At 51.8% G+C, this 22,387-nt stretch overlaps 1 protein-coding gene across 1 annotated transcript; it reads left to right on the top strand.

Moving 5' to 3' along the window:
* Nucleotides 1–19,590: 19,590 nt before the first annotated feature.
* LBX1 (ladybird homeobox 1) lies at nt 19,591–22,184 on the top strand. Its single transcript, XM_051619825.1, has 2 exons — nt 19,591–20,324; nt 20,609–22,184. The coding sequence occupies exons 1-2, from the start codon at nt 20,000–20,002 to the stop codon at nt 21,103–21,105; spliced, it is 822 nt and encodes a 273-aa protein (XP_051475785.1). The 5' UTR covers nt 19,591–19,999; the 3' UTR covers nt 21,106–22,184.
* Nucleotides 22,185–22,387: the final 203 nt, after the last annotated feature.

The raw sequence follows: 22,387 nt of genomic DNA, 5'->3' as shown, positions 1-22,387 counted from the left end.
AACTACTAGTGAGGCATCTGGATGCATAAAAACTCCATCTCAGGAGCTCATGCCTTTCTGTCACCTTTTATCTTTGGCCATCAGCAACACAAGCATTCACATGCCCACACCCAGACCAGTGCATCTCTCTGAGCCTTGGAGATGCTCAGCATTCAGCCGCAGATCCATCTAAATACCAAAAGCATCATTATAATCAGGCAAAATAAAATCAAGTAAAAGTAAAAGCTCCAAGAGTTTTGACTTCCAAATATGTACTAGCAGCCAACACAAAGCAGAAGGCAGTGGTAACACTGGGGCCCCTCTGATGTGGAAAGCTTGAACATACCTGCTGGTTGGCAGATAAATAAATCTCCACCACCCCGTGTTTTTTGCAGCCTTTACAGATTGTTCCAATCTCAGAGATGCTCTGAACTGCACCAGCAGCACTTCAACAGACTCAGTTTTTCCCCTTTGCATGGTTAAAACCCTTTGACCTTTCCAGCACATCCTATTTTCTGTGAAAAAGAAGCTATTTGTCTAACTAAGATAAATAAATAAACCCCAGTCTCCTGGACCCAGAGGGGAGCCTGGGAGAAGCATGCTCCTGGGCTAACTGTTCTTTTTCCCAGGACAGGAAGAGCCCATCCTGTTTGCCTAAAAGCTGAAAGTGATGCAAAAGGGGACCATAAGGGAGTATGAAAATGCATTTGAATCAATAGGATAAAGCTAACAGGATCAGGAATAAATAGAATGAATGAAATAGGATAAAAATGCCAGAGAAATGTTAGACTCAAGACTGCCTCAGGGATCACTGCTGAAGGAGCAGCAGGGCCAGGTTCATCCTGGATGTAATTCCTGTGGCCACTTCTGCCTGACAATTTAAAGCTTGGTGGATTTAGGAGCTTTGGTTGGGATTTTTTTTTCCTCCCTGTCAATGATGTCTCAATTCAAATAATGTGTGAGATTCTTGGGTTTGCTCCATGCCTGCCTTGCACAGCATAGGGTCTGGCTTCTATAAATGGCAGCTTCCCATGACCCAGCAGAACTGCTTTGGCTACTGGGATATCCAGAAAGGTGCCTACATGCGAATTTGGGTGCTGAATTTAAAGCAGCCATGTTTGCAAACCGGTTTTGATGTTTATGTAATAGACTCCATCCCGATTCAACAAGCGTGCTGAAAGCCAGGCTTCACTCCAAGCACATGTTCAAATCTCTTTGGCTTTCAAGGAGTTTATGCTTATGCTTTAAGCAAAGCAGGTGCTTTGTGGATTGAGTTCTGTATCATTTTAACAGACACGTGATCTTCCCGTGGTCCCTTGAAGACAACAGTGAGACATTTTAGAAGAAGTACTCGGGTATTTGCTGGTTGTTTTTCCCAGCAGCTCCCTGTTCAGCACAGCAGGGCACTCAAGCAGCTCCCAATGTGCCTGGCTCCCACACAGCCCCTGATACACCACAGAAAATAATAATAATTTAAAAAAAAAAAAAGTTGAAAAGCATATTTTGTCCATACTGGTTCCCAAAACACCTCATGAGCAGGTGTGAGTTCTGCATCTCAGTAAAACCACGGACCTGATTCATTTTCTGTCTTATCAAAGGGGAAAAGGGACCCTTCAGAAACCAGCAGTCCTATGTAAGTCCCATTCATTGGTGGATGAGGGAAGGGTCCCCAGGCACCTCAGCTCCTGGAGTATCCCCTGTATGCCTGCTGGGATCCCTGAGCTGGGACATAACACTGCAGCTCATGTTTCTGTCCTCACAAAAACAGCCAGAGAATTCTCCAGCAACAAAGCTGCATCAAACACCTCATTTGAAAGGTGACCCACTCCAAGGGGGCTGTGCTCTGTAGCCCCACATCTGGGCATGCTGCTAACTTATGGTGCTACTCAGGGACCAGAACTTCATCCCTCCACCTTGGCTTTCCCACCCAACTCCTGATCCAAGGCTGAAATTTGCTTAGCTTAGGAAACTTGAAGAGTGCACTGCTGTGTTCTGATGGCTACAGCCCATCAGCTAAAATAGTTGCTTGTCATCATCTCCTTTGTCCAGGCTCTGGGTTGGCATGACCTGTGCCTCCACTTCTCCCAAGATCCTTTTACACCCAGCTTTTGAAGAGCTGATTGACAGCAGGACCTTGATCTTCCCTTTTGTCCTCTTCCCTCTGCTTCTCTCCCTTTCCTTTGTCACCTTCTCCCTGTGGCTTTTGGGGATCTTTTTCTCCTTCCCTAATGTCCCCTTTCCCTCTCCATGGATCCCTATAATCCTGGGTGACTGGCAGACTCCCAAAAGAGCTGTTCTGTGAGTTAGGGTGGTCATCCAAACCACCACCACACTCCCCCATGAAGGGACAGGCTCTGGTCTGGCATGGTGTGATGATGAGCTTGGGTCTCAGCACAGGGGAACCAGCTGGGACCACATTCTGGTCTTGGAGCATCCAGCCTGGGAAGACCTGATCCAACACCCTGCCAGGCAGTGTCCATCTCGTCATGTGTTGGGGCAAGCAGATCTGTGGACCTCACAAGTATCATGTGGAACTCACAGGTATCGTGTGGCCCTCACAAGGATCATGTGGCCTCACCAGAGAGGGGTGATCAAAGGAACCCCTCTGGCCTGGCACCAGGCTGTTCCATGGGCTCTGTCTGCAGCAGGTTGCCCCTGCGGTCGAGTGGCCAGTGAAGTGTGGAGCACTCTGCCAGCAGAAGCAATTCCTCCCAGGTCAGGAATCTGGCATGGTGGGAGGTGTCACTTACAGGCAGACATTGATAGCACAAGCTGGGGAGGTTTCACCCATCTCAGTGGGTTGGACCCCTTCCCACGGAGCACAGAGCTCCTGAGCTCAGCTGGCTGCTGAAGGCAGGGGAGGGGAGAACAAAACAAGGCAACAACCAGCCCCAGAACTGCCTGTGCCCTGATGCCCTGGGCCGTGTCCTCCATCACAGCCTTTAGGGGATGACCTTCCTGCCAGGGAGGTGTTAAACTCAGAGAAGGGAGATGTGTTTCCTGAGACAGTTACTTAAATGTTGCCTGCATTTATAAAATCAAGATTCAATCCCTCCAGGGGAGTTGGATTTGAATCAAGTGCAGCTGGCATGCAAGGGCAGCTCATACCAGATCATCATGCACAGTAGATGGGTGACCAGTATCTCACAGCAAGGACAGCACCCAAAACATGCCTCGCTGCCTCTGAGAAGGCCTGACACACACCCCACTCCCTCTTCAGACTGCACCTCACAGCTGGGAAGCCCTTCGGTCTTATGCAGCTCTTTTCCAAAAAGCAGCAAAGCCTTGGCATGCATGCTCTTACATGTGAGAGAGACCTGGAGCTGGAGGCCAGGCTGGGATCCAGCCCTCACCATGCAAGGTCCTGCCTCAGCCCTCTCCAGCCAGGCTGGCTCTGACCTGTCCTGGGCTCTGACCACAGACACAGGGCCTGAGCCGGTTGATGTGGATGGTTTGCAAGAGAGAGATGCTGCTTTCTAGAGCTCTTGAAGGGAGTGATTGCCAAAAACTTGCCCACCCACCTTCACCGCACTGCTGACCCCTCAAAGCTCAGTGTGCCCAGGCACATCCTGGGCAGGTTTGGGTGGGCCAGATCTGACATACCAGAAGGTGTGGAGGGGAATCCAGGCACAGTGATCTGTGATTACCCACCGAGGACAAGCAGAGCTCCAGGCTTGTGCTGTTGTCTTCTCCCACTGTGGGGAGATGGACATCAGCAGACCCTACCAGTGTCAGCAGGTCACTCTCTTTCTAGTTAAAAATGAGTTGTTACACTGAAAATAATTGACCCTTAATGCCAGCTGCAGGGACCAGAGCATGCATTGCCACAAGGTTATGCTCCTTTCAATCCATCTGCTGTCCCTGTGTAGAGCTCGGATGTCTCTCCTTCTCCCCCAGCCCCCCTCTCAGCTTTCAGAGCCACCTTGGCTCCCAGGAGGTGCAGTTAGCCTTTCCCTTCTCCCACCACCTCCACTGCTCCACGAAGATGAACAAGGTCAGGAATGGGTGATATGTCACCACCAGCCCCTCTGTAATATAGAAGGGACCTGGGAGAAGGCTTAGCTACCCAATATCCATCAGCTACTGGGGAGATCAGTCATGTTAATGCCATAAATGTGACGTTCTTCTCGCTTCATCTGAGCTATAGCTCCAGTGAAAGCACCAAGAGACTGGCATTTCCAGGAAGAGTTACTGACAGCAATGGGGGCATGCTGCTGCACTTTGAGGGTCCTTGTCACATGCTGGCCCCAACTTGTGAGCCTTGCAGACTGGAAAATTTGGGTTCTCTCTGAGTCTCTCATAAAAGAAGCTGCCCCATTCAAACAATTCAACCATGTGGCTTGGTGAAGGTAAATAGCCAAGCAAATGATACATTTATACAGTGGTATAAATAGGCTAGAGAAAAGTAACCGATTTCCTTGCCTCTGATTTGCTCACTGCCCTTGGCAAGGTCACTTCCCACCCCTGTGTCTCTATTTCTCTTCTGCTTTTCTGTCTTGTGCATGCAGTCTGCAGCCTTCTTGGAAAGAGCCAATAATAACAGGGGCTGATTTGGGCTAGGATACCTGGTGACTCAGGATGAGCAACAACTGTGGCCATTGCTGCACACTCGGGCTTTCCCCCAGCCTGCAGGCACCAAAGCTCTCCCTGCCCATCCACGTCTACTCTACATATGTTGGATATTGTGCCCATTCAGGGCCTCAACAGGAGGCTGCTGGAATCTCTGAGCATGGACGTGGTAGTAGATGTGGAAAGCCACAAGAGGGAGTTGGGGGCAGTTGGGGTAGATGAAAAGGAGCTGCTGTTGATTTGCAGCACGGCAAACTGCTGTCTCCTTCAGCAGTGGTGTGAAGCTTTCTGGAAAGGGAAGTCACGAAGCCGGGAAAGGGAGCAAACTGGGAAGCAATACTGAAGAAGCCAGAATTTGTTTTGCCCAAGGAAATCTCCCTGTAGTTATAGCAGGGTCTTGCTGTGCTCAACACCTTCAGGAAGGGAGCAGCTGCTCAGCAGCATTACCACCTTGCTCCCCTGAATTTCCCTTATGGCAAGGCTCCATGGGGACATTTAGACAGCAAATGGGCAGTGCCAGGCTGACAACACCGGGCAGTGAGCGGGGCAGGAACGTGGTCCAGACCTTTGCAGGTGCAGGGCAACGTGGGCAATGCATCTGCCGTGCTCTTATCCATGCTCCCACCCTCCAGGCTATCTTGTATGCCGGTCCCATCTTCCCACCTCTCTGCCTCTCAGTGCCTTTGCTCGATGGGATCACCCGACCGAGACGCAGCCACACGCTGGCATTTCCACCGTCATGAGTGGCACTGCAGACACGAGGCAGCCCAGCCACCAGCATAGGGAGGGCTCCAGCCCAGCAGGGACAGGGTAGCAGGACCAGCCCCAGCCAGGGGTGAGCCTAGAACAAGATACACTGCAAAGTTGACTGTGACTGGCTGCAGGGAAAGAAGGAAAGGTTGATTTACACCCTGCTTGATTCCAGCAGAGCTGAAGTGCCAGTTTTGCCTGTACTGGGCCCATCGCGGTGCAAGATCCTGCCAAAGCGTGAGAGGGATGTGCAGTGGAAAGCGTATCAGGGGTGGAATTGTCTACACGCAAATGCTCAACTTTATGTACTTTTAACTAGAGGTGTAACAGATGGTTGCATTTCGGTCCAAGCAGCAGAGAGCCATGCCCATTCCGGCTGGAGCCAATCAATCCAGCCACTCTGGGGAAAACGGCAAGCTGGGTTTGGAAGCACGGCTGCCAGCAATCCAGAGGAAGGCTTTGCACAGGAAATGTGGGCTGCTGCCATGTGAAACCAGGGAAACGGGATTAAAAAGACACGGAGGCAGACAGCAGAGCACGGTGCTGTGGGCATTCCCCGGGGCAAGTGGTGGGAGAGATGGCGAGCAGCCGGGACTCAGCCTCCCACCAACTGGCTGCTCCTGTGCACTGGCACAGGGAGGGAATGGGAAAGGGGTTCACTGGGGAGGGGAGGAAAGCTTTATGGGGATGAGGAGAAGGCTGTTCACATGCAGTGGTGCCAGGGGAAGGGGCTGCTCACAATGGCCTTCCTGGTCCCCTCATCTGTCTCCAAACCCCTCAGTGCTATTTCTGTGTGGGATGGGGACTGTCCCCCACTGTGATACCTCCAGCTCTTCACAGTAATCACAGCAAGGGTAACATCCCTCCTCTGACTTCAGGTATTAGTGAGGATTGGGCATGTGGGTCTGCAGCCCCCAGCTGGCTCTGCTTCTTTGGGGGTGTCAGAGCTCCACAGCTCAGGGGAGAAGACGAGAAGACCCTGTGGCAGGGAGACTGCCACCCCCAGCACAGCCTACACCAGAAAACCAGTATGGATAGGGATGAGGCCAGTTCCCACCCCAGACCCCACAAGGGAGATTTGCCACTGTTTTGTGGAGAGCTTTTGGGCTGATGGAATACAGAAGTGTAGAGGTATCTAATTCTTTCTAATTCAAGGATTCTATTCTGGGATGTAGGTTTATACTAAAAGAGAAGGATAGAGAGACTAAGAGAGAAAATTTCCAGTACTACTCACCTCCTGGTAGTGAGCTTGTAAGGCTGAAGCACCATGGAAGGAGATACACCCAGAGGCAACAAGCAGCAGGGCCCATGGTTATATGTGAGGAGCACAGCAGACACCTGGGCTTTGGGAGGTGCCCCTCCAGGTGCTGCACATTACAGTAATGCAGAGCATCAGATTAGGAGCTGCAACAGAAGGTCACAGGGAAGAAAGTGATTTCGTTTAATAGCTTCTGGAGAGTGAGGGGTTTTGGAAAATCACTCAAATTGTGGGTCCTGGCAGGAAACCCATGTTCTGTTTCAGAGCTATCAAAACCAAGTAGCCGAAAAAAAAAAAAATAAAAAAAAAATACAGGAAGCAGGTTTAAATTCATGAGAGAAAGTTTAAACCTATGAAAAAAAAAAAAAAGTCTGGCTTGTCCTTGTCTGTTGCCCTGGGTGGCTGGTCCATAATGTCTACTCATCTTCAAGGGTACCTCTGTCACCACAAAACTTGGGTTAGGAAACCCACATGTGCCAACTGAACTGCTCCCAAGGTTTTAAGTGAAACATGAAAAACTTGCAAAAATCCATTCAAGTACTGAGACTGGGTGACCAGCAGATTGTGCCCAGTGGGGCAATGGGCAGCCCTAAAGGCTTAAGTAGTAGAGGACTGTTTAAAGACAGACATCTACATCAAGGACATTTTGGTCTCTGCCCATCACCGGCACCATTCACCAGCCCAAAAGTTACATGCATATGAAGGAGACAGAAACACATCCCAGGGAGCCGGCAGGGAGCCGGCAGGCAGCCTGCTGCAATTAAAGTCAAGTATTTCAAGCAAATCTCACTCTTTCCTCCCTCCTATAACATAGCAAGAGCCTCAGGAAGTCTCTCTAGAGGCTTTCTTGCCAGCCTGGCAGGGTTACTGCCCCCCACAGTGACATCAAGCCTTTAACATCCCCCCCACAGTGCTGGGGGGTTTAACCTGTTTCAAAGACCCATTCTTACTCCCCCCAGCACCTCCTCATTCTCTCTCATAATCACGTTCCCAGGTATCTCTCAGCAGATGTTGATGATGCTTTTGTAAAACATTTCCACTTTCTGGAGCTTACCAAGCTCTCTCTGTCTCACAGGGGCTGCTGTCTGGGGAATGCAATGTCATGAAATGACTGCTCTAAGGACAGACATTTCCTCCCCCTGCACCTCTCTCTATCCTACAGACAAGGTGTCACATCTACAGAAACCAAGGAAAGCCTTGTGGAGACTGAAGACACTTATCCATACACTTCTACTATATCAGTGCCCAAAAGTCCCTTGGATGTTTCATCTGCATCCAAATTCCCTGGATATTTAATTTTGCATCTGCAAAGCCCTCCTGGCCCTGGAAATGTGGGGTTCACAAAGGCACTAGAACCTGGATTGAGCAAAGCAACAAACCCAGAGTGTTGCAGCACATGATGGGGTCAGGCTCAGGACAATCGCTCATCCAGGCCTCACTGTTTCTGTTTCTGCAGACCCAGGAGCCAGTCTTTCCCATTCACAGCTGCATTCCCTCATACATCAGCAAACTCCATGCGTCAGACAGGCTGCTTCTTCCAATTCATCCTAGTGGCCCAACATCTTGCCCAGGTGTTTGCCCAATCAGGAACACCACAGACCTCCGCACTGCCCACCACATCATGAATGTCATTCTCTACCAAGATGTGCATCTTGGTTTTCCTTGAGCTTCTCATTGGCTGCTCAGTCCAGAATTATTCATCCCTCCCACAGTCAGCTCCGTGTCTCCTTTATCAAGAACTATGGATGTCTATGCTGTCAGAGACGCCAAGGTGTGGGTGAACAGGGATTAACTGCATGTTGCCTCTTCCTGAATAAGTGCTAGCGGACATGGAGTTATCAGGTGACAGATTCATGACAAACAAAAGGAAGATCTTATCTGCATAGCTTGTAGATCAGCCGTGAAACTCGTTGCCCCCGGATATCTTGGATGCCAAAAGATTATACGGGTTGAACAAGTGGTTAGACACTTTCAGGGAAGAACAATCTATCTGGGGCTATAAAACACAAAGGTATCACTTCAGGCCCAGGACTCTCTAAACCACAAACTGCTGGAGGCTGGGAAAGTATTCCAGAGAAGCATGCCATATACTTGCTTATGTTGGTATTATAATAATAGAGTGTAATATTGTAGTGATAATAATATACTATATACTTTGGTCTTTTGCTCTCTCAGGATACGCATCACCAGCCAGCAGTAGAGTCAGGATGCAGGGTTAGGCAGACCTTCCTTAGGTCCTACATGGCCTTCCTCAGCCTCTCCTGTATAGTGACAGTACAGAGCAGTGCCAGACTGACCGCCATTAGCCCTCCTGCTAACACCTCACTGAGCTGCCTCACTGCTCTTCAAGGGAGGCATCCTGGGGTAAAGATCCTGATTCTGAGAGGGTTCATGAGCCTAAATATCTGAATATCAGACCCTTGCCTATGGCCAGAGAAGTGTGGTGTTTTGTGCTTGACTGAGCTCTGGGTCTAAAACCAAACGTGTTGATCTCTGTCTTGGGTATGGACGCCTGCCTCTTTCCTGGAGAGTCTTCAGTTAAGGAAAGACCTGCATGTGAAAGTACCTTTTTGTTTCTCAGGAACAGGGCGTTTTTTGTTGCTCATCTCGTCTCACCTGATGCAATAATGCTGACTTTTCATCACATTTTGGCTTGATCCCTTCAGCATCCCCGGAAGCAGCAGCATCTCCTGTGCTCACAGTCCATGGAATACCATTCCCGTTCCCAGCACAGTCAAGTGCTTTGACATGTAGGTCTCAGCTGCTGCCCTGCTCCATCTCCATGAGCAAGTATCATTCCTTTGTCCCTCTCCACGTGTTTGTAAAGCAGAACGAGCCCAACTTACCTCATGTAAATATATGCGAAGAGGAAACAGCAGCTTTGGCGCAGGACAACATCACGCCCTTGACACAAGCTGGTCCTGGTTCAGACAGCCACTGTCACTGCACTCCCATCAATGTCCTGCCCCTGTCACCTTCGCCCCTACCTCTGCCGAAACACCTGCATGGGAAAGTGACCTGAGGATGGGAAGCAGATTTGACCCCTCCAACACCAGCAGACAGTTTCGGGGAGAAAAAGCAAAACTTCTTTGCTATTCAAACATAACTAATAATAAAACCAGGGAAGAACAATGCTGGAAATATGCTAAATAAGCAGAAATCTGGCTAAACAGAAGTTTTCCATGAGGCATCAGGAAATCTCTGAATTGTCATGAGTGTCTTATTTAGTGGTGTGTGTGCTTTTTGTCCACACAAGTTCCAGTCACTGCAGCCATCAAACATTTTTTAATAGGAGCATTAACTTAAGAATAGCTAACAGTAATATTCCTAGCTGTGTGGAAACAGCATTTTATTAAATGCTTCACACAGATTTTGTATAATAAAGATGAATATATTATATCCTCTGCCTCCCCCAGAGTGAAACAATAATAGGAAAATAAAAAAAAAAAAAAGCCAATAAAGTGAAACATAAATAGAACATAATGGGACTAGTAGCAAACTGAACTGACTATATAACATCTGCTATTGTTTGCCTGGCAAACGCAAACAAGGGGAAAAACAAGAAAAATTTGAACAGCCCTAACCTTTCTCCCCTCTGCTGCAGGAAAGCAGTACTGATACCCGAAGCAGATCTGTTTCAGAGCTGATGGAACACTGCAAGGCACGGCTTGCAAATTTGTCCTTAAACAAATATGTCAAATTCCCTTGGCTTCTGTACACACAGCAATTTTCACAAATCTTTTTATGCTAGCCAGTTTGTGTGTGAAAATATTTTTTGGTCTGGAGAGTTCTCAATGCAAATATTTATTCGTTTAAAAGCTTGGGTTTTGCTGTGTGTTTGCCCCTCACCATTCTCTGGTTTCTGAAGTCTGGTCACCCCATCAGCTTTGCTGCAACACAGCCATGGAAGCCAGGCAACAAATCCTGCCAATTGAAGAGGTACAGAAAGAGCCAACATCTATGGGCAAGGCCTCAGCTGGTTCCTGGATATCCTAACTAGGGAGTGCTTCCCCAAATCTGGGACATCTGCCTTGGAGAAATCAGGATAACTAAGGGATCACTCTGTGAGCAGAGGGGAAAAAAAAAAGGAGGGATTTTTGCCTTTACTGTGACCGAACATAAGTCATATCCATCCAGATATCAAACTGACAACAGAACTGGCTGGAAGCTGGGGGAAGGAAGAAGAGCTAAATGCCTATAAAAGTAATTTTCTCTTTTATTTGTTATCTTGCTTTTAATGATCACACCATGTTTCCTATCTATTTTTACAGTAAGTTGTACACTGATCTCTGGAGGCCCCTGGATGACTTATTATTAACGATGTCTTCTTATTATGGATGGTGATTTATTATCAGAATGATTCTATTTGTACTGGGTATGTTGTTCTGCTGCCAGCACAAAGCTCTTACCATCTTCAGAGCAAAAGGTCATGTGCTTGCAGCACTATGTGCCCAGCTCTGCTATGCCGAGCTGGTGGGTCTGTGGATTACACACACGCACAGGGCAAAAGGGCAAAGAGCAAAGAGAAGAGTGGCCCTGGTGCACCCACAGCTTTGCAATGGCTCAATAGCCCTGGGGTGCATGGGCACCGCTTCTGCCACTGCTGGACTTCACTCCTTACCCTCTGCCTACATGCCTTGTACATAATCAAGTCACCATTTCAGGATCTGTGTAGATCTCAAAAAATCATGCCTCCTATAATTTTTGTCTTGAGTTACCAGTCAACAAGTTTTTAACCTTGGGAAAATGACATTGTTCTTCCACACTGTCTTAGAGTCTGTGCACTCCAAGACTGACGGACACTCTAGCTGTTATAAGCGACCACCGGGAGTCTGGCCGTGCGTTTCCAGGGCACAGGAGACTTTCAATACCGGTTTCTTTGCTGAGACTGAAAGAAACAGCAGGAGCAGGTACACAGGAAAACAAAGCAAACAAGCAGAAAAATCACGGGATTTTAAGTGCAGCAGAGGGGCTGCTTCTGGAAAGTTATGCGAAGTGGTCCCTCCAGGGCTGCTTTCCCACCTCCGAAGCAGCAGTGAGCCCCAGGATCCCCTCCGCTCCCTGGCGGAGGACCGAGGGGCGGAGGGGGGGTCGGCAGCTGCTGCACGCTCGGCGCCCTCCCTCTAGTGGCTGCTGCCCCTGTCACGGACCCCCTCGGGTCCCATGCACCGAGCATTATTTTTCCACGCCTGGCCTCGCGGGACTTAAATCCACGTTTCCAACCAGCTGCAGCCTCTCCTGAGGGTGAGGGGTGCCCACACCAGCCTGCCCCTCTGCACATCTCAAACTGCATTATTTCTGCTGTTTGGTTTTAATACTTCCCTTTCTGGGTCTTGCTCATCCCCCTTAGCTCTTACTGAGGAACACTGGTGGCTCCTCGTTAAGTGTAACACTAATGATGGCAGAGAACCTGACTGTTTTTTTTCATTTGCGAGCAGAACACACGTGTTGATGTGCATTTGGTATTTGTGAAGACCTGCATTCCACCTCTGTAAAAAGCAGAACTAAATAGACCTCCAGAAGATTTCAAGCAGAAAAATGGGAGAAATCTTAAGGCTGTTCACTACACATGCTTTACTCAGGGCCCAGAAAAAAAGCCCAGGCAGTAAAGTCCCACCATTGCAAGTGATCATACATCAGCTGGATGATCACCCTGCCTGGGTGCCAGGCAGGAGGATGTGGGAATTCAGTGCCACAAGATGTCACAAAATGAAAAAGGGAGGTGGACTGGACCACAGAATGTTCAAAGATGGAATCACTAAAGATGAGACATTTTTGTAGAGATGTTAAACCTCAGAGTTCAGAGTTTGAATCACTTTCCATAGAGCAGCAATTAGGGAAATGCCTAACAGGCAAAAGATATCTTTTTAATCTTAGCCTCTTGCAGGAAGCTCTTGTCTCTCTCTCCATCATACCAGCATGCAGCGCTGGAAACAGGGAGACAGAATGATCTGACAGTGATCAGTACAGAAATGCTGTAAGCTGACAGCAGCTATTGTGCAGGGTGAGAAATGCCAGCCACCATCACAGGATACTAAAAGTACCCACAGAAAGAGCCATGCCTGATCCAAGCACCTCTGAAGAATGTGCCTATGATTCCTGGGGCAGAAAGCAGAATAGAATAAAATAAACAGAGGTGCAAAGCATCCCATCAGGGGTGTCTGCTGGCCAAGCTGTTTGCAAAAGTCCACTTTTTGAGGCAGGTGTGAGATAGGCCCCAAGCAGGATGCAGAGAGCAGCCTGGAACTGAAGAGAGGTTCCTCAAAGCCCTGTGTCCAGCAGCAAGAGCTGGGAAAGGTCTGAGCATCATCTTGTGAACCTCTGCCATGGATGGAGGCCACAAGAGTGCAAAAATATAGCCTGGCTTTTGGTGAGAACAGGGGGCTAGAGAAGAGGAAAGCTGCAGTACCCTGGCTGTATCAGTGGGTATGTGTCTGTTGGTACATGCTGCTGCGGTTTGGAAGGATAAGAAGAACAAGAGGCACCCGAGGCCTAGCAAATTCACCTCACATATGATTTCAAAGGCAAGGGAACTGCTGTTTGACCCTGTCTCTAGCTGCTACCCCTTCATAATGGGACCCAAAAAGGATAAGGGGAGTAAATACAGCAAGTCTAGCACAAAGGGATGGATTTTAGGAACATTTTTCATTCTAGAAGCACTTGTCTCATCCTGGAGAAGTTCCACAAGGTCAGACTAAGTAGAATGCAAAAAAATAAAAATAATAATAATTTTTAAAAAGGATGCAAAACCAGGAGCACTGAAAGAAAGAAATGAGAGGTAGGGAGGAACAGCCGTGCAGCACACAAAGTTGGAAGAGATCACAGCCAAACTCTGGCTTCCCGACTTGGTGCTGCTTTTTCAAGGGTTTGGAAATATTAGTTTTTAATTAATTTTCTTACTGCAGTTGTTGGAACGGGAGGAGGGAGTGGGATCACCTTCAAAAAGAAATACAAATAACTGCTTTAACAGGAAACTTTTGCTGCTGTAATTTATTGGAAGACGAAATGAGCTCCGATTACATTATCCACCCGCGCTGTGCCGGCAACACGTACTTCGGATATTGCGCTATAATCCAATGACTGCTCCTGAATTATTAACACCAAGTTGTTATTAGAAGAAGTTGCCTGGCTTATTTCCGCCATTCTCCCCCCCACTCCCTTTATTAAGTTTCAATTGATTACCCACACCTCCTCCTGCCCCCCAAAAATGAGCCCTCTCCTCCCTGGCTCCTTCAGAGCTGCCACAAACGTTACTTGCATGTGGCAGCCTGGTGAATTATTCACACGTGCCGGGAGCTGCGGAGTTATTACAGGTCTCGGAGGAGCCAGCGCAGCTCGGCTGTCGGAGCCTCGGGTGGCTCTGTGTGCGTGTGTCCTTCTCCCCGTCCAACAAAGTTTTGTCGGGCCCCGAGTCCAGAGAGAAGTTGTGGGACAGGGGATCAGGCTGCGCCCATTCCCGCGGTATCAGGGCAAGCTCCGCGGCCGCGGAGCCCCTCCACCCCTTCCAGGCTCTCCCCTGGAGTGGAATGGGGATGGAGAGAAGGCTGTGGCTGAGCCCCGTCCCAAAATGAAGGTGACTAAGGGGACAGCCGGTGTCTGAACGGAAGATCGGGGCTTCCTCCCTTTCCCCGCGGCCCGGCCTTGCCTCTCCCGGGATTGAGACGGGGCAGGAAGAGCCCGAGAGCTGCTAAATCTCTGTCGGCCACAGAGCTTGGCACTGCCTGGAGAAATGTCCCCGGCCTGCTCCGTCTCACTTTCCTGCCCTCCCTTGCCTTCCCTCCTTCTCCTCCGGAGGGATCCTGCAAATTGCATTTATAGAAGTGTTTAGAAAATATTTTAAAAATTCGAGCTCTCGCCTTGCCTGGAGATGGAGTGCGGCAGGTCCCGGTGTTCTTCCGGGGAAACCCGCGTCCAAATGGGTTTGGACCAGAAATTAGAATAATAGAGATTTAACGAATAGAAATACTTTCAGATGTTCGTATTCGCCTTTCCTTCCCTGTGACAACCGCAGGAGGACCCTGTCCCCGGGGTGAGACCGGGGTCTACTTCTAGCCGTCCAGGTTAGGGAACCCCCCATCCTGGCTAAGAGCGGCAAGTACACGGCTGCTCTGCCCCATCCCACAGCAGCTCAAACCGGCTCTCCAAAGCCCGGAGAACCCCGAAAACCCGCGGGGAGTGGTATTTGGGGGGGGTCCCAACTGTGGTAAGAAGAGAGGGGACGTGCTGGCCCCCAGCATTTGGGGCGGGGACATCTCCGCCTTTCTCCCCCGCCGTGGGAAACGCTCCTTACGGCCTCACGCAAGGTGACCGAAGGAGTGAATCTTCCTCCGGAGTTATTTTTAATTTGTGCTTTACTCCAGCTGGTAGAGCGGGCGGGATGCCCTATTTTCCTTCCATTTCGTCCGAAAGCATCCCCACTCACACCAACACAGGGACTCATTCAAATTTAGGCTCATCCCGTTTTCCTGGCCCTGCGGCTCGAGGTGGTCCGGCCATCCTCGTTCCCAGCTCAGGATTGTTTTGAGGCAAACAAAATCGACCCAGGCGATGGGCAGGGGGTAAGCGTACTCTGCAGCTCCACTGGTCCCGGCACAGCTGGGTGGCCCCGGGAGTTCGTTTGCAAACGAAAAATCGCCCGAGAAAGACGGAGAGCCGGGCACTGCTCTGCCCGCTAGCCCGGGGAGGCTGCTCCCCGCTTTTCCGCCTCTGGCCGGGTTTCTGGGGCAGCGGATTTCGTCCTGCCCGGCCTCTCTCCTCTGCCAGAGCCCCCTGAGGAACTGCGGCTGCTCCGCTTTTCTCTGCCGGGGAAAGGCCTGGGCTCCGGGGGAAGGGTGCGCTCCGGCCGGGCCGGGCGCGCTGCCCCTGGCCCCGGATCCCCGGCCGGGTGCGGGCACTTGGGTCAGATTTATTTTTGGTGCAGCGAAGTTTTTTCCCCTGCAAGGAACTGTTTGCGAGGAGAGGAAGGAGCAGGCGATAGCTATACAACGACCTCCAGAGATGGGCTCCTCTGGGAAGCTTCTCCCCAGCCCCGCAGTGTCCCCGGACCCCCGCCGCCCCTTCCCCAGCAGAGCCGAGAGTTAGCGGGCACCCAGCTACGGGCGGTTGTTTTCCAAGCGGAGCAACGACAAGCAGTGCCTGGTGGCAGCGTGGACAGGGCAAGTCTGTAGGTACATTTTACCGGCAGCTTTGCGAGAGAGGACTAGGACAGGGTTCCCAACCTCCGCCGCTGCTTTCCCTCCTTCGGGCTCAACGGCGGGTCCCACCGGGTTCTCTTCGCTTCTCAGCCCCAAACTCGAGGGGGACTTAAAGACAAAAAAACACAGTTATTTCCTAGGTTCCCGGGTCGCCACCCCAGCCCTGTGTGGGATGCTGTGCCAGGACCCTGCTCTCGCTGTCAGCTAGAGGGCACGGAGTTTGCTCCTCTCCGCGTTGCTAACAGGGAGCGGCAACGTGTTTAGACCACTTAAACTAGGCAGACATAACTGGGAGCCGTGCACGGCTCAGCTATGCCGGGAAAGGAGGTGTCATTTGTACGCAGTTACTTTGGTGATCAACACTTGAATGATTTATGCCGTCTGCTTTAATTATATCCCTGTGACACTTTCCTGGACAAAAGTGGGCCTCGCACAGCCAAAGCTGGGCAGCCCCGACTGCCGCTGCCTGCCGTGCCCGGGACTGCTCCCGGGAGAGGGCAGCCCCGCAGACTCCCCGAAATACGACTCTGGGGGAGGCGAGGGGAGACGCCTCCAAAGATGCTACTCGTAGCCAAGGGGATTTTTTGCTCCCTTCTGAGTTGTTCCAGATTTCGCGGTAGTTTTATGCCCCGCGGAGGAGGAAAGGCCGCGGCTTTACTAGTTTCTCTTCCCCAGTGCAAGGCAGAGACCGGGAGAGAAACTTCCCCGACGGCTCCTGGGGAATCCCTTATCCAACCCCGGGTTGAGCGAGGGGCCTCGGCTCCGTCCAGCTCTGCTCCCCTCCCTGCTTCTAGGCACGGGACCCTACCCAAACTTTTCCTGCCTGAATCAGGAGGGGATCAGTGCCGGGTCTTCCACAAGGAGGATGGGGGGGAAGGCGGGGACTGAAGCCCTTCGGACGGAGGTGTTTATCCCGAAATCTGGGAGACACGACCTGCAGCTGTCTCCTCGCGGGAAGGGCAGCAGAGGAGCCCGGATCCATGTGAAGTTCCGTGACGGCGGCCGGAGCCGGACCAACTCTGTCCCCGGTGCCCTCTTGCACCCCGGAGCCATGTGAGGACGGGGAGATGCGATGGGACTTGCTGCCGGGCACCAAGACTCCCTAATTCGGGACTGAGTGACAAAAAAAGCTGCTAAAAAAGAAAATAAAATAATTAAGTTTCGAGAGGTACGGGGAGGGGATGCCGAGCTCTTCTCCTAAGCCAGGGAGGGACCCACCGAGCCTGCCCTTTCTTTGATTTTTGGCTACTCTCGGAGGGCAGAGAGGGAGTCGTTTGCCGGGAACGAGTTGCAACGGTTGCAAAGGCAAAGTGAGCCCAGGGAAAACAAAACCAAACCCATCAACGAGCAGCTGAGAGCACAGCGAAGAGGGGTCGGTGGGACCCAGCCAGGACGGCCACAGAGCACTGGGGGGACTTAGACGGGGGCCAGAAGCTGCCCCCTTTCCTCTCAGCCACCCCCTTGCTTAGTGAGGTGCTGTTGGGGGGGAATTTGGGGCCAAGGGCAGGCGGCAGGCCTGGAGGCACCGGGCTGAGCTACTCATGCAAAGAACGAACGCGGCTATCGCCTGCCAGGCAGCTGGCGAGCCAGAAGAAAAAGCGTCCCCCTGGCCCGGGAAGCTTATCCTAAGGCTGCCGCCCACCCTTCCGGACTCTGCCCATACTAGAGAGCCCCAAAAAAAGAGGGGTGTCCCTGTCCCTCCGCGGAGGCAGGGAAGGGGAGGTGCAGGCTGAGGGCACAGCAGCGAATCCTGAACGGTTTGGGGCGCTTCGCTGGGGCTGGGGCAGTTTTGCCCCTGCCCTGATCGGAGCGGGCTGCCCTCGGGGTAGGGGCACAAAATACTCCCCGGGTCTCCGCTCCGCGGGGCAGGCGGGCTGGGCCCGGCGGTGCCCCGGCACATCAAAAACACCCGCCAGCCCGCCCGAACTCAAATAGGAACGAGACTATTTCTTTCTTTATTTTCTTTCTTTCTTTTTTTCCCTTTTAAAATCTTATTTCTGTAATTATAACACCAGCATCCCCGGCTGAGTTCTCAATAAAACCCGGATCCTGACATAAACCGCCAAGCTAGAAAATAATGCGACGGGACACAAGGGACAGGAGGAAAGTCTCTAATTGGTTAAAATATGTTTAAATCACTTCATAAAACCCAAGAAAAGCGAAGCAAATAATCCACCTAGCAAGCAAAGAAGCTGGGCGATTTAGAATCAGTGTAATTCGCTCCCCCCCGCCCCGACCGGCTCCCCCCCAGCTCCTCGCAGTATTTGATATGATGAATAACCCAATATAGGCCTTTAAAAATAGGTCACTGCATAAAGAGACTCCCAGAGAGCTATAAAAAATGGGAAGAGGGCGCTTTAAGGAGAGGAGCCATTTGCTTCTTTTGTGCTTGTTTGGTACCTAGCGGCCTGGGAGCTGCCAGCCGGTCTCCTCCTGCCAGTCAAGGTGAGGAGGGAAAGTTAGGGCCAGATCCTGCCCCGGCCTCTCCTCCATCCCTGCTCCCTGCGGCCACCGACCGCCCCGTCCAGCCTCGTCCAGCCCAGGCTCTGGAGCCGTGTCCCGGCCGCCCCGCGGGGAGCTTTTGGGGTGTCTGGGCAGGGTGGGTGCCAGACAGCTCACCCCCCTGCTCCGGGCTTTATCTCCGGCCCTGCGGAGCGGCGAGACCGAAGCGGGCTGGTGGCCCGGGTAAAAATAATGAGCGGGCCCGGCCCCCGCGGCCGGGCAGGCCGGGCTGGGTTTTCTCCCAGGGTGGGGTGCTCAGCCAGCGCCGCCGCCGCTGCCCCCCTCTAGAGCTGCCCGCAGGCTCGCAGCAAAAGGCCTCGGGCTGGAAACCGGCCCTCTCTGGCCCCGACACAGCGCTCTGCTAGGCGGCGGAGCCCGGCCGCTGTCTGCCCCTTCTCCCCGCGCTGCCCCCGGTCGGTAGCCAAAGGCGCCAACGGAGTCGAAGAAGCCGCCGACATCCCGGGAACCATCCCCGCCCGTGCCCCACTTCACAGCCCTTCCGCCGGCACCCCCGGCACCGGCACTTTCCCGGGGGGTCCCTGCCCCGCCGCCGAGCTGCCCCGGCCCCTGCGACCCGCTCCGGCACAGGGCTCTGGGAAAGAGGAGCACGACAAATTCGGCGGAAACCTTCGGATTTTATTGGAAAGGAAAGGTCTGCCTTACCTGGAACCAGGCTCTCCCCTTCTTCCCCTCATTAAAAAAAAAAAAAAAATCGAACGGCTCTAGCTAGAGCCGAAGAGAGACATTTAAAATAAACTAGTAGCCGAAATTAACATGAGGGAGAAATAGAAGAAAAAAAAAAATCGCGGGGGGGAATAAGAAAAAAAAATACAGCCCGATATTTTTAGTTAGTTTAGTTTAGTTTTGGTTTTTTTCGCTTATTATTATTTTTCACGATACTGTATTACCCTGATGCAATAAAGGCTGGTTTGTAATGTAATTTAAAAATATATATGTCCAAACAAATAGCAGGGCCAGAATATGACAAGTGCATTCAGCATTATAATTCAACTGGGCTCCACCTCCATACCGCCTCCTAATTAATGGGTCTCCGAACTTGCAAAAGCCTGCATTGGACAGAGAGAGAGAGAGAGAGCAAGAGAGAGAGAGGGCGAAAAGTGTCATTGAAGATAATTGATTACCTCCCAATCAACAATAACTTGTTAGCAATAGTCAATTACCCCGTCTCTTCTCGCCTCTTTCCCCCTGGTCCGAGGTCTCGGTGCGAGGGCTGCTCTGCCCCTCTCCGAAGACTGCTTTTATTTTTTTTCTCTTTTTTTTTTCTTTTTTTAAATTATTTTGGGGGGTATTTGCTTTTGGGGGGAGGGAGGGCAGGGAAAGTGTTGTGATTTGGGGTGTTTCTTAAAATAGCAGCTGTGCAGAGGAAGGGAGAGGGGAGAGCAAGCGAGTGAAGAGTGAGGAGAGAGAGAGAGAGAGAGAGAGAGAGAGAGAGGAAGAAAACAAATCCCCGACCCAAAACCCTGGGACAAGAGGTGCGGCAGGACCACCTCTCGGCGAGGGACCGACGGCAGCTCCGCTCCCGGCAGCAGCCCGCCGCCCTGCCCGCCGCCCGAGGTGGCTCTCCCCGGGAGGACCCGGGGCTCCTCCGCTGGAGTTGGAGGTGGGCTTCAACTTTTGCTCGCTGTCTCCGCCGCCGTCACCCCGCGGTCCCGCCGGGGGCTTCTCCCCGCAGCAGCGCATCCCCGTGGCGGGTGGGGAAGGCAGCCCCGGGCGGCCCGGCCCCACCATGACTTCCAAAGAAGAACCCAAGCCCTCCTCGGGGGAAGAACGGCGGCGGAGCCCCTTGGATCACCTCCCACCGCCAGCCAACTCCAACAAGCCCCTCACCCCCTTCAGCATCGAGGACATCCTCAACAAGCCCTCTGTGCGGAGGAGCTACACCCTCTGCGGAACGGCCCACCTGCTCTCCGCCGCAGAGAAGCACCCCCCGGCCGGGCTGCCCCTCTCCGGCCGGGCGCTGCTCTCCCAAACCTCGCCCCTCTGCGCCCTGGAAGAGCTGGCCAGCAAGACCTTCAAGGGGCTGGAAGTCAGCGTGCTGCAGGCGGCCGAAGGTAAGCCCCTCGCAGAGCGGGGAGATCCTGGTGGGTGCCCTTCCCATGGCCCGTTCCCCCCTCCCAGTGTCCCGGGGTGTCGCAAGGGGCGGTATGGGGGGGGGTCCCCGGGCAACCGGTACCCGGCAGCATCCTCCCAACGCGTCCATCGGGGTGCGGGATCGGTGGCTCTGCCCCTTTTCCCCCTGATACCGACGGGGCACGGGTATGGGGTCTGGGGGGCTCGGGCGTGTTGGGGGGCGTGATATGGGGAAAGCGGCGACAATCTGGCGGCTCGTCGGCAGGCAGGGACGGGATGACGATCTTCGGGCAGCGGCAAACGCCGAAGAAGCGTCGAAAGTCGCGGACGGCCTTCACCAACCACCAGATCTACGAGCTGGAGAAGCGGTTCCTCTACCAAAAATACCTGTCACCTGCGGACCGGGACCAGATCGCCCAGCAGCTGGGGCTCACCAACGCCCAGGTGATCACCTGGTTCCAGAACCGCCGAGCCAAGCTCAAGCGAGATCTGGAGGAGATGAAGGCCGACGTGGAATCGGCCAAAAAGCTGGGCCCCAACCCCGCCGTGGACATCGTAGCCTTGGCCGAGCTGGAGCCCAGCGCCGAGGGAAGGGGCAAGGCCCGGTCCGGTTCCCCGCCGCCCGCCGCCGCCCGGGATCCCGGCGCCCCGCCGCCGCCCCGCCCCGCCTCGCCCCCCACGGAGAGGCCCCGCAGCCGCCGGGACAGCGAGGAGGAGGAGGAGGAGGAGGAAGAGGACGTGGAGATCGACGTGGATGACTGAGGGGCGGCCGGCGGGCCTCCCCCCCCCATCACCATCATTTCCCCCCCGCCCCGTCCCGCTCCCCCCTCCCGTCACCCCGACAGATCCAAATTGGTACCCCCGGCCTCCCACCCCGGCCCCGGCAGCGCGGCGAGGCGGCTGCTCCCCCTCGGCCGGAGCAATAAGCAATAGAAACCCACCACAGACACACACAGAAATTAATTTAGGTATTGTCGATATCCCTCCGCCTGTCACATCTTCGGAATGGTGCAATTACGGACGGCTTCTGTATAAATATTTAAACGTATATATTGGATTTTTTTTTCCTCCCCCCCCTTCATTTTGAGATTTTTATTTTTTATTTTTTTTAATAGCTATCAATGACGATTATTTTGTCTATAACGGAGAAGCGTAACCTTGGAATAAACTCGGCTTCCAACAGATGTTTGGGTAGGCAGTTGTTTTCAAAGACTTCTGAAACGAACCACTTTAAAGGAGATTTAAGTTAGACTTAAAACGGCAACAGCAAAAATAAGCCACTTTCCTTTCCTTGCATGTTTCAGATGTGCACGAAGTAATTTTTTTTTTTTCCTTTCAAAATATTTTTTTCTTTCGCAATCGTGGGAACTTGGGGAGGGGTTAGAATGCAAGTTGAAAAATATATACTTTCTTTTTTTCCTAGAGCATAGAGATTTGTCTCCAATGCAATTTCTGCCTCATTTTACCAATTAAAAGCTATTTTTACCATTTTCTGCTACTGTTGTGCTTTTATTAAAAAGCTGCCTTTCGTATTTTTGATATGAAGGTGGTAACAAAAAAAATATGAAAATGAAAAAAAAAATCCTAGAATTATTTTTTACTCTTTTTAGAATTTTTTGCATGCTACGAAAATAAAAAAGGCAAATCCCAAGATCAATACATTTAAATATTACACTATAAATTAAGAATAATGTACAGATTTAAGACCTGTTTTTGTTTGAATTGTACAAATTTTAAAGGCCTGCTATTTAAGTTCCGGTAGGGACAATGTCGCTTTACTGTCTCTTAGAATTGTACAGATAGCTCTTTTTTCCGATACAATAAAATCTTTACCATTTTAATAGACTTTTAACGTCCTTTTTTGTGAACGAAAATCCTCTCCGCTGGTCCGAGGGTATTACAGACTTCCCTCCTTCCAAGGAATCTCCCATCCCGTTTGCATTTAAAGTTACTTTCACTGCAGCACCGTGAGAAAAAGATAGGAAAGGAGCACACGACCCAGAACTTTATTACTTTAGGGGGGGAGGGGTTGTTTGTTTGCTTG

The sequence above is a fragment of the Apus apus genome, chromosome 4 (genome assembly GCF_020740795.1).
Source record: "Apus apus isolate bApuApu2 chromosome 4, bApuApu2.pri.cur, whole genome shotgun sequence".
Taxonomy (NCBI): Eukaryota; Metazoa; Chordata; class Aves; order Apodiformes; family Apodidae; genus Apus; species Apus apus.
This window is presented reverse-complemented; position numbering and strand designations above follow the sequence as displayed.

Coding starts and splice junctions, on each gene's coding strand:
- LBX1 (XM_051619825.1), top strand. CDS start 20,000: ATGACTTCCAAAGAAGAACCCAAGCCCTCCTCGGGGGAAGAACGGCGG. Junction 20,325..20,608: donor CGTGCTGCAGGCGGCCGAAG/GTAAGCCCCTCG, acceptor GCTCGTCGGCAG/GCAGGGACGGGATGACGATC.